The 12,521-nt window shown below is 43.5% G+C and overlaps 1 protein-coding gene across 1 annotated transcript in view; it reads right to left on the bottom strand.

Moving 5' to 3' along the window:
* REV3L (REV3 like, DNA directed polymerase zeta catalytic subunit) overlaps positions 1–12,521 on the bottom strand; it is a 2,860,434-nt gene that overhangs the window by 1,232,488 nt on the left and 1,615,425 nt on the right. Inside the window, exon 18 of the mRNA XM_044062729.1 lies at positions 3,780–3,891. Within this exon, the coding sequence (XP_043918664.1) occupies positions 3,780–3,891 (112 nt within the window). The remainder of the gene's footprint in view (positions 1–3,779; positions 3,892–12,521) is intronic.

Here is a 12,521-nt window from a genome sequence, read left to right as displayed (position 1 = left end):
AAAAGAAAGAATATAAGGTGAAGGACCGGATGAGAAGGCAAGAAATAAGGAAAAAACATAAATACAGTTGCAAGTATGGAAAAGTTCTGGAAAAGCCTCATGTTGATCAAGAATGAACGCAGGAATGGTTACGGAGAGGTGAATTCACATCAAGAAATGAAAGGTCAATATTGGCACCCCAAGATAGTGGGCTACGTACATGCTGGTTTACAAACTCCATTGAACATGTGGGAGAAACAGACATATGTAGGTTTTGTAAAACCAAATTGGAAACAGTCATATATATACCTTGTTGCTGGTTGCAACACACTAATGGCAGAGGGACTGTATACTGAAAGGCATAATAATGTGTCCGAGACTGTTACACTGGAGATTGTGCAAACATTATGGGATCGAAGTGGCTGAAAACCACTGGAAACATGAGCCATAAAGAATCATAGAAAATGATGAAGTTTATATCACACGAGATAACCCAATGCCAACAGCTCAAAAGATAGATGCTAGAAACCCGATATAGTGGTCCAAGAAAAGAAGACAAAAGTAGCATTGATCATTGAAATCACCACACCTAGTGACTACAGTGTCTTGCGTACAGAGAGAGACACAGTCATAAAATACCTGGATCTGCAGGCAGAAATGAAAGCCATGTGGAAGAAAGATTCCCAGAGAGTTCCAATAGTTGTAGGAGCAATGGGTATTATGAAAAAGAATTTACAATTGTATTTAGATACGTTACGAATTCATGTAACATTGTACGAATTGCAGGAGTCATTAGTGGGCACATTGCGGGTGCTGTGAAGAACATTACTGGCTAACATCAAAGATTGAAACAATACTAATTTCAGGAACTTTAATCGTACTTTGACTTGGGAATGGGGTCCATTCCCATCATGGTATTAAAAACCCAAAAGACTTGGAGAAATTAAAAATGGCAGGAATACACACATACACACCCCACCGCAAATGACACTTACTTTTTTCCCTTCAAGTCCACATCCTAATTACTTATCAAAGTCCGCCTTATCTTTCCCAAAATATCTTGTGGCCAATAGATTAGGTACATCATGGGACTCCCACAGCTTTCTCACCCAACACAACCATGTCAGCATACTGTTTTCAACCTGCTTTTCATCAGTACAATCTTCCTATATATGACACTTTTAGCCACAACAAATGCATAGTGCTACTTCATCATCCATACCTACCCATACAGTTTCTCTACTCCCTGAATTTTTTGTATGTTCCTATTGTACCATATGCTGAAGCCTGAACCAATGGCTCTATGTGGGAGAAGGGTCATATTACATAGTTGTGGGCTGGTCCCTTTAAATGTTCTAGCTCAGAGATTGGAAAGCAGGTTAGACTTAAGTAAGAGATGCAAACAGGGCTACTTAAAACTCAGTGTCATCAGATTTTTGTAACTTTTGTGTATGAAAAGGAACATAGAAGAAAATGCATCTAGCAAAAGGAAGGCAGCCAGAGGGTGGTGTTCCTGTGAGGGGGGGAAAGGAGCAGATCCCCTTTAAGGAGAGGCCACCTGAACATATTCCTACCTGTGAGGAAGTGCAAGGGGAAGCCACTTCAGGGTATCCCCTGCATGCAAGGTGTGACAAAGGGAGATACTGCCAGCACAGCAAATTTGTAAATAATATGTAATTTGTGAATATCAACATGATCTATATAAGATGCTTGTGTTACACATGTATTAGAACTGCAAGTCATGTGTATATCAAATTGGTCTGTACAGACGTGTGTTAAAAAGGTATTTTATAAAGTGCTTATGCTTAAAATGTAACCACAGTGTGCCCTACTGGAACAGAACAGAAATGTACATGCACTATTGCAACTGTTACATATTTTAACAGTGGAAACTGGAAAGGAGGAGGTCAACTTAAAAAAAATAGCTGAAATTAAATTACTTTATAGGCCAGGCCTGAGACCATGCCTGTGCCGAGGAGCTTTCTGTATTGTCTTCAGAGTAATTACTACCTCTGAAAGTGTGAATGAATGTAATTATTTTATGACTTCCAGCATCTGCTAAAGATCTGAGGTCTATGTATTTTTACAGGTAGATGCTAAATACTGCCAACTTCCAGGAGTGTGCTTTTCACCTGGGATAGAGTTAGATGACAAGAAATGATGTCATTCTGCAAGCTATTCCAGCAGTAATATTTGAGATATTAATCTGAGAACTCTCAGAAAGACAGTGCATTCTGTATTCTGTCTTGGACCTGACAAGAACCATTTCACCACATCTGTCTTGCTCTGATGAAGTAAGTTTCTACGGTGTAGCAACTCTTTCATATATAGTCAGGAATATAGCAAAGCTTAGCTTAGACATTTTTCTTTATTTATCTGAAACTGTCCTGCAATGTTGTTTTAAATATTTCCTATGGTTTTGAACTCTGATGTCTCTGTGAATATATATACTGAGTATTTTCTTGTTCTTTTACTATTTTAAACCTTTCACTGTAGCTGATCTATATACAGATATTTACATTTTGAGAATACTTGCATATTTACTTAGCGACACTGTGTGGGCCACTCCTAACAGCTTTGCTTTTGGTCAAACTACCATTTGTATTAATATTAATATTACACAGTAAGATTGAACGCCCTTTGTTAAGGGCCTTAAAGTAGCTGATAAGGAGTTGGCTGTTGGCAGCGATAACTACCTTATAGTCTGGGCAAAAGGGGACATAGCCAGTAAACCTGTGCCAGCCTTTCCCAGAGGGTGTGTGTGTGTGTGTGTGTGTGTGTGTGTGTGTGTGTGTGTGTGTGTGTGTGTGTGTGTGTGTGTATCAGCTACTTGGGTAGGAACACGAACCACTGGTTGGACAGAGAGGGCACTGGAGGTCTTGGCTTGGCCAGTCAGCTGAGATCTCAGCTCTATAGCTGTACCAGTGGGGAGTTGTACTGGAGATCTGGGGAAAGAGGGAGAAACCAGCCCTGGACTGACTGTGGTCTCTGTATGCTCTTAAAGGAAATTGCACTTGATGCAGAGAGCTGCATCTAGAAATACTGTGTGTGTGTGTGTGTACCTGTTATCCTCTGCGTGAACGTCCACCACTGTTGCCAGTGGTGAGGACTGAAGCTCCCAGTGGTGGGGCATCTCATGAAGGACTGCAAACAGAAGTTACTTTAGGTTATTCTTCCTGTATAGAAGTGTAAAGAGCCTGCTGGAGTCTGTCTTGTGAATATTTTGCACACTGTTCATTTATTTTAGGCAGTTATTGTTTCGTAATCCTGTCTGAATGGTGTATTGTATCTGACTATAAAACACTCAGAGAATGCGCATTTACCAGAGAAATAGTTTGAGACTGCAGCTGACTGAGTATTGCAGACTGAACGTCTTATATAAACTGTTTTTTTTCTTTATGTTGACTTTTCACATAAATAAATGCAAATTTCAGACCAAAAAGCTGCCTCTACTGACTGATACATTTGCTTGTGTTTTTATCGCATCTATTGTATTTGCTTCCTTACTTCCCCATAGCTACCTCTGGTTCATTATTTTCATTATACCCATCTGTAGTGCAGATTACCTGCCATCCTTCCTATTCCCCTTCTAGTCATCTGCATTTTTAATTATATGTTTTCTGCTAGCAGACATTAACCAAGTACTGTTGAAATTACTTGGGTAAGGTGTGAATTTGTGTAAATTAAAATGAACTACCAGGTGCAACAATTCAATAAAAACAAAAGTGAAAATAATAATGTGTAATTAGTGCCATAAGCAAAAAATGTACATAGCATAAAAAAGCAAAAGAGACAAATACCGTCTGATAATATCAGATAATGCTTGGAGCAGTTGCCTTTCATCTGTACAGTAGGTGACCTGTAGTCCTGCTATTCCAGATCGAGCAAGTAGAGGACATTGACTTCTGCCTCCTAAAAATGTTAAGATCGAATGAAATAAAAAAAAAAAAAGTTACACACAACTTCTGAATATTATTTGCAACACACATTATACTCACTCATGCAACAACTGAGATGCAGAAATTGAATGTCAGTAGACAGAGTCTGACCCACCTAGTTTGGTCAGTAGACTCTAATGAACACACTATCTTTCTTCACACTACATAAAAATGCCTTGGAACCATGCTGCCCATTTTTTAAGTCAACTGCTGTTTCTCATCCCATAGCCTCCTTGAAAAAAAATAACTGCTTGAAACTACTACCTCCCTCATGAAAATACCGTCTCATCTCATATTTTACATAATTCACCTACCATATACGTCCAAGCTATGCCCTCTAGTCATACAACCAATGTACTGAAAGATGATGCCACTAGAGACTCAAATGATTTATCTAAGGTACTAAAATGTCTCTGTACCATCCCACCTTCTCCTTTGACAACATAATTCATATGAAGGTTTTCTGTTCTCTCTCCTCTTTTTACTTACGGTTTCAGTGTCAGGCTATATATTAAGTACAAAGCCAGAATGGTCATGGAAGACTCATGATAAGATCTACCAACAATAAAATGAAGCAATGCAGAAAGTTAACTAGTGGTTTATTAAAAAAGTGAAGGGCCCCACGGAAGGCCAAACAGTGAATCTTCACTGAAAAATAAGCTACATTCAGATCATACAATGCAATAAATCATGAAAAGCAACTTGTAATGTATCACGCAAAGGTGAGACACCCTTAGACTGATACCACAAAAAAAAATCTTCCATAACTGAGATAAACAGCTTGATATAGAACAGCAGAAATGTAACATAATGGGTGCCGTAAGTAAGGTTGAGGGCATGGATTACACTAACTCAAAATGCTTGCATTCCTTTACAAACAGGAGCTGTTATCTGGCCTTTACATACAGTAGATCTAATATTGCCTTAATGTTCTAACCTTAACTGCAACACCATCTGAAAGTGAATATCTATAAGGGGACCTCTTCATTATTTTGGTCAACATTTCTGTTATGTGTGGTAAATTCATTAGCTACTTAATTCCCAGTTCATAACAGTTAAGATAATAAAGGTACAGGAAACACTGGCATTCTCATTCTAGATTCAGCTCCATTTAAATACTGTAGAAAGTAAAGCTTTGTTAAGTACACTAACCATAACAGTAAACATTTGAATAGATCACTTAAGTTACATGGGATGCCATGCCAAATATCGGACCCAGACGGCCAGCTTCCAAAGCATTAGAGCACCTTCCACAAGCTGTAGCCACTGCCATGCACAAGGGGAGCAGGATACTCAGTGGTTAGGGCACCAAAAACTTCTCAGCTTTCTTGTCTCAAAAGGAGGAGGCTAGAGCCCTAACAAATAAGATATGTACCAATAAAAATCTCATGCCCGAGTATAGCAAAAATAAAGCAATGGAGGAACGGGCCACTGTAGCAGTGATCTATTCAAAAATCGACTGTTAAGATAAGTTTATTTACACAACTATACCATGTTCATCATTAGAGCACTGCTACAGTAGTATTAAGCGATATGGGACAACTACCAGAGCTTAGAATCAAGGAAGTAGGCACATGGGTCGATATCTGTAAGCACCTGGACTATAATCCTAACAAGCCTGCACTGGACCTATAGGAAAAATCCAGTTTGTAGTGCTTGGTAAAGATATGTGCAGAAGACTAGGTTGTTGCCAATAGAATATTTATAGAGTTAACCCCAAGTCACAAATGTAGCCAGAACCCAGGGAGAATGGGCTTTGCTTTTTTTCCTGGAAATGACTTGGTTTGGTGAGAATTAGAACACGCAATAGAATGAGATAACACACAGAAATGGCTTGGCCCTTTTTCTTACTTTCATACGAGACAGATGATCAGCACTCCTGAAAGTTTTATTCCTGTCACTGTAGTATCTACGTTGCCTACAGACATCCAATGACTATAAAAATTTTTCTTTCACCTTAATTTTAAGGTTCTGGAAAAAAAAAAAAAAAAGATGAACAGCCTGACTACATACAGCCAAAAACAGACCTCAGACATACAGTAAGGATCCGTTCTGCAAGTAATTCTAACGTTGTGATAAATAAGATTGGGAAGAGTCATCATAAGAGCTTGTAATTTAAGTCAGTCTTTTAGCAAAAGTCAGAGCAATGAGTAACACTGACTTCCAAGATAATCCCCGGGATTCATGAAGCCTGCACCAGGTGCAGGCGTAGCATCAGCGATCTAACACCAAATATGGCCGCCGAGCAATTCAGGTACGAGCTGTTTCCACTTGCGTTACCTGCGTACGCTATGCCCGCACAACTCCTGAGCCTTGTATGCCAATTACCCCATGTGCAGCAATGTGCAGCAATGTAGCATGCAAATGAAAGTATGTAGCAATTCAGGAAGTGGAGCAGGCGTAGTGTAAGCAAGTAGAAATGTAAACCGTAGAAAGCGGTTTACATTTTTGCAAACATAAAATCGGAGCCATGACAGCTGACCAAACACATGTATTATAATGTTAATATATGCCAATGGCTAAATATATATGCATTGGCATAACAAATGTACAAAATATAAATATTAACATTTAATATATATAGTCACACTATCGCGACGTGGAAGGCAGGGCAGCGGTGCGCGAAGGGGATCACAAGGAATATATAAAAATATAGAATAAAACCACAATGAAACATATCACGATTTCCCCATAATAGTCAATGACAGGCATGCTACACCATACTCATGGCGCAAGGGTTGCTAAGGGGAAGTGACAGTGTTATGCACAGTAGCTAGGAATTAGTAGGCAATGCCATGCAAATGAGAGGAGTAATAGTGAATTGCAGATTTCCCGCTGGTGTAAAGATGCACAAATCAGCATAGCGTTATTACACCGAGGTGAGCCCTTGAGATAAAGATGACATCAAGAGAGGGGTGTGTCGCCATTGCTGTAAGCACATTGGAGCATTGCTAAACCAGTCTGCCCCTAGCTAGGCAAAGCTGCAGGATAGGGGTGTGCCGAATTGCCCATAGCTAGGCTTAGCTGAGAGTACACAAGGTAACCGAGTATGCATGTGAATGGAGATGAAAACACGCTTAAAACTGGTAAACGGGTTATGCGCGTCACGCACTGCAGCTGAAACAGGAAGGATATAGGAAAGAAATAAGGAAATGCGGCAGTAGTGAAATTGGAGTACAAATGACTTAACACCTAGGAGCCTACAGTGGGCCATTGACAACAGCTAACAAGGCTGCAAGCAGCTACTTGCAGAACAGGGAAGGGGAGGGGCTGTACTGCAAAGAAAACAGCAAAGTGTCAAAGCAGAACCAAAGGCGAAATGCAGTATATCAGCTACAAGGCACAATTCGCCATGACTGGGTAGGGAAAGTACAAAACAAGAAAGACAGCAGGTGGATGCATGCCTGACAATGGTAGGGGTGCCAGGTCTAAAAGTGAATTAAAGGGCAAAAGACTAATCAAGGCAGGCAAGTAGATCTCCACAGTAAAGGCCCCACACTTGCAGTACCCATTGCAAAACCTATAATTAAGACACGCAGCAGCTGGAATAGTTCATACACACCAACTTACATCAGCAGCATCCATAGCACAATACTATAAAGTTTGAAAGCACCTCACACACATTTGTGTATTCCCATACACTCTGCACCAGTGGTGTATACAGACTAAGAACTTTTATCATGTACATGTTAGGGGCTGCCATAGCTTTGATCCAGCAGCATGTGCTGGAGACTGAAGGTGGTGTGGAGGATAATGCATATGACTACCGCAGGCACCAGAGGAGGAGGAGTGTTTTCAGACCCAGGCTAACCTACCAGGGGCTACATGATCTGGAAATAGTAGAGTGTTACAGGGTGGACAGGGACACCCTACAGCAACTTGTAGAGCTGTGTCGGCCATGCCTCAGAGCCACAATAAACAGAGGGGAACCCATCCCAGTGGATACAAAGGTATGTGTAAGCCTGAGAATACTAGCTACAGGCAACTTTCAAAGACCAACTGGGAATATCATGGGTATCTCACAGGCATCAGCATCCAGGGTACTACACCAGTTCCTGGATGCCATGTTACCACATGCCAATGAGTACATATACTTCCCCCGAACGCAGGAGGAGTTGGCCAGCAATATGAGTCTCTTCCACCGTGTGGCAGAATACCCGGAGGTACTGGGTGCAATAGACTGCACGCACATAGACATCAAGTCACCACCCGGTGAGCAGGGAAGGCGCTACATAAACCGCAAGGGATACCCCTCCATCAACTGCCAGGTTGTGTGCACTGCCCAGGGCATTATCATGGATGTGTGTACTGGCAGCCCTGGAAGCTATCACGACTCCCACATCTGGCATGCCTCACAGCTGTATCGGTTATTTGCCAGGGGGGGACATCCCAAATGGCCACCTGGTGGGGGACGCTGGCTATGCACTGGAACCGTGTATGATGACTCCAATCAGAAATGCACACACACCCATGCAGGAACGTCATAATGACGCACACGCACAAACCAGAATCATCATAGAGCATGTGACTGGGATGCTGAAATCACGGTTCCATTGCTTGGACATATCTGGTGGAGCCTTGCAGTACTCTCCAGGCACGTGTGCCCACATCTTCATAGCGTGTGCCATGCTACACAATATGGTCCTGCAGAAACAGCTGCAGCAGGGACAAAATGGTTAAGGCCCTCACAGCCCACCACCATTGCCAAGGGCCCCACAGGCACAAAGGTACTCAGACAACGAACATCCTGAGCCAGCCCCATTAGGCAGATGGAGGCATGCCCAGTATGCCCATGCCTTGGCAAAAAGGGAACGTATAGCACACACACTGACAGTGTAGGCACCTAGGGACTGACACCTTCCTCCACCTGCACACACAGTAAATATGGATGGCACACACACACAAGACTACCTGTAAATTGTCATGTATAGGCAGTCTACTGTGTGCATCCAACATAGGCAGCCCTCAACTATTGCACACACAACAGCCAGTGGCACAAGGTAAGTCAACAGCTGAACAGTAAACTAAGCTATCAGCATATGCAGATACTGTATGTATAGATTCATAGGTAGGTACTTACCCAACTGCCACAGGCCATTCATAAGGCCAGCCAAAATGTGTCAGCGTTTGCCACCCCATTGAGTCATTAACCATCCCTCTGTGGAGCAGAGCCAATGGCGGGATCCCTGGGGTGCATCTACTGTTCCCCATTCACCCTTCAAGGTTTCTCTTGCAGAGTGTTAGTGAGGGGATCTGTAAAATGTAGTTAGGGATTTTGTTCCAAAGTATGGGGAGTGTCTGTGACAGGAAGCTGTCCCTCCAGCATTTAACGGTTACTGTTGTGGCAAAGTCAGCTAAGTACAGTGTGTGGCTCACTGTGACATGGATTCCCATAGGTGGAGCATATCCATCAAGCCAGAGTTTGACATGGCTGTTGGGCGGCGGAGATCTCTGGGTAAACGAGATGCCACTGAGTAAAGCTGGAGTTTATTCAGTCCGGCTGCATAGGCCATATATTGGAGACAGTATTCCCCTTGTTGAGGAACATTCGTGGACCTCCCAGCTGTTGGACGTGTTCTCTGAGGTACATCCCACATGGATCATTATACCCTATGATGGGACTGATGAGTAAAGGGGCACTATAACCCCAGTATGTCTAGATGGGAATCCTTCAGTAGTCAGATGTCCAACATAGAAGGATGTCCTAACTACTGTGGAGATATGATTGTCACAGAAGAGATCACTATTTACCTTAGTCCCCAGATACCCCACTACCTCGTCTGTATTAAAGTGGCTGCCACTCATGCGTTAATATGTGGGTGTCAATTCCACAATGGAATGACCATGCAGTTAGTGGCACTTGGCTGGAGGCCATGTCATTGGCACCCTGTGACGTTCTCTGTGAGACCCCTTGAGGGATGTCCGTGTCAGCTAGACTATCAGTCATGGCTCCCAGTTTGCAATCATTGCCAAACATGGTCTGCCGTAGTCCACCTGTGTTTGCATGTACATCTGAGACGTACATGCCAAACAGTAGGGCTCCCAGGACTGAGTCCTGTGGGACATCAGTCATGACTGTTCAAGAGTTGGACCTGGAAACCGCTAGTCGTACCATGTGGGTTGTGTGTGTAAGACCGTTGGCAACCCAACCTGTGATGTATGGGTGAATGTACAAGCTGGTGTGTTTATCAACAATACCAGAGTGGGGCATGGTGTCAAAAGCCTTGGTGAGGTCCAGGTAGTATGTGTGAACCACCTCCCCTGTCATCTAACGTCTTAGTGACTGTATGCAAGACGTAAAACAGGTTCAGTAGGCATGAACTGCAGTCAAACAAGCTGACCTGGGTTGGGTCACGTGTCCGAAGGTTACCAATGCCACTGTTAATGAGTGCCATGAGGATACGAACCATACCATTGCAGACCAGGCTAGCAAGGTAACAGGTAGTTACCATGGCCAGTTGTGATTTCCCCATGATGGAGTGGAATAACCGTTGCCATGTGCCATTGTATGGGCATGTAGCCTGTGAAGAGGCTGAGATAGGAATGCATAATTAGGTGGGGGGCAGCTTGTCATGTACAGTTTGCAAGATGCAGTCTGGGTCAACATCTGCCTCCACTGACGCTGTGTTCTGCTGTTAGGGCCACTTCCACCTGTGTATCTCTGATGGCTGGGATACTGTACCTTACGGGTAGTGTTGTGGGCTCTTTAGGGGGTGAAGTATGCACCAAATGTATCTGCAAGGATGTTGGCGATATCAGTAGCGTCATTATATTTTGCGCTATATTTCACTGGCAGAGTGCAAATCTGTGTGTCACCACGTAGATCCTTAACATAGCCAAAGAAGGCTTTGTGGTTATCTTTCGAATCCTTGCGTATTCTCCTGCTGATGTCAGCCTTGGATGATGTCATGAGGGACCTACGTATCCATACTAATAGTGGTCACGGATGTCTGCCCTTTGTGGGATTTGCTGTGTGTTTGGAACACTGTCTTACATCTGTAGTATAGCCTGTCTATTGCGGAGGTCCACCAGAACGGTGTTCCTTGTCTAGGAGGAGTGAGTCTTGGTTTACCAACGTTGGCACGATCCATATATCCGAGTAGGTGCTTACAGACTGCATTTGTAAATCTGTCTGTATCTGGAGCAGTTTTTCCCCTTAGCATGGGGGCTGTGAAATCCCCCACCCCTGTCACTAGTAGTGTAAATTTAGCTGGAGGAAAGGTATACACTGTGGTATCCGTGGGTGGGGCAGATGCTAGGGTGTGGAAACAGTAAATAGTTCATGGTCAGATCTAACCAGTGACTGGGAAACTTCCACTGTGGTGCACCTATTGCCCATGTTGGTGATGGCCACATCTAGTAGCTTCCACCCCACATTAGGGAGGTTACCACCTGATATAGGGCATATGAGGCGATACATTCCAGGAAGCGCTGGTCCCAGAAGTGAGTACAGGAGCATGTTTCCCAGTTAATGGTATGGTAGTTGACATCAACCAATGCCAGGGTGTGTGTTAGGACTGTCGTGTTCTCCACTGTCTCTAGGTAGGTGGAGTGGAGGTCCTGGGTTATGGAGGGTGATCTGTAGCAGGCCACATTCCACATTGCTGTTGTGGCTGATGTTAGCTGCACATGGATGATCACAGAGGTATCATGCTACCCCACTAACCTGGAGGTGTAGGTATCCCTGATGAATATGGATACAGCCCCTACATGTCTGTCAGTCCATGGTCCGTGGCTGAAATGTGTGGTATGGGTTGTAGTCTGGTAGTGCTGGTGTGCTCTCAGGAGCCTTAAGACAGATTGCAGTTAATGCACAGATGATGTTGTCCATCCTAGGGAGTGCTGTGAGTGCATGCATGTTGTGATCACAACCCCTGGTGTTGAGTAGCATAAACCACATTGAATCTGCTACTGTGCTGTTTACGGAGCTGGTATTCACCTTTGGGACTCTCCTAAATAAGGCACTATGGGGCGCCAATTGCCTTGGCCAGTATTCAAAAGTGTAAGGCAGACGCATAGACCGGTATAGTATCATTGCATGCATGTTCCCCATCTGTGCTTGATTTTCATCTCCCCTGTAGGTAACCTAGTGATAAGCAATAGAAAGCCTTAACCTTACACAAGTCATCTAGCTTCCAAGATAGGCATTTGGAGTGACTAAACATCAGTGTTCTGTATGTTCATGCTGTACTCAACTGTTTCCTGACTACATGGTGAGTTCACACTGTATATTGTGATCTGAAGGTCTGTTTATTCGCACATTATGGCTGTGATGGCCTGCACGTTAAAGGTGCACAGATAGCCTACTATCTATCTGCCCAAGGCCAATTAGAAGAATAGCAACAGTGTGCTGGCCTTCCCCGCACCACTGATGAAGTAACTGAGCTTCTGTCAAGCATAGCCAATGAAGCAATTCCAGGCAGAGTTGCAGGAAGCTGTTGAAGACTGGGGTTGTGGAGGGTGATAGGGGCACATAGTGATCTAAAGAGGGCATGTTAATGTGGCAATTCAACACCATTCAATTCCCCCAACAGGTCTTGCAGCTATCAAACTGGACAGGCTTCCCCACCCCCTGGGTGTATGGTTCTGGGACACATGATCCCA

This window comes from Protopterus annectens, chromosome 2.part1 (genome assembly GCF_019279795.1).
Source record: "Protopterus annectens isolate FY-2018-M chromosome 2.part1, PAN1.0, whole genome shotgun sequence".
Lineage (NCBI taxonomy): Eukaryota > Metazoa > Chordata > Ceratodontiformes > Protopteridae > Protopterus > Protopterus annectens.
The sequence above is the reverse complement of the archived record's forward strand: the minus strand, read 5'-3'. Positions and strand labels throughout refer to the sequence as shown.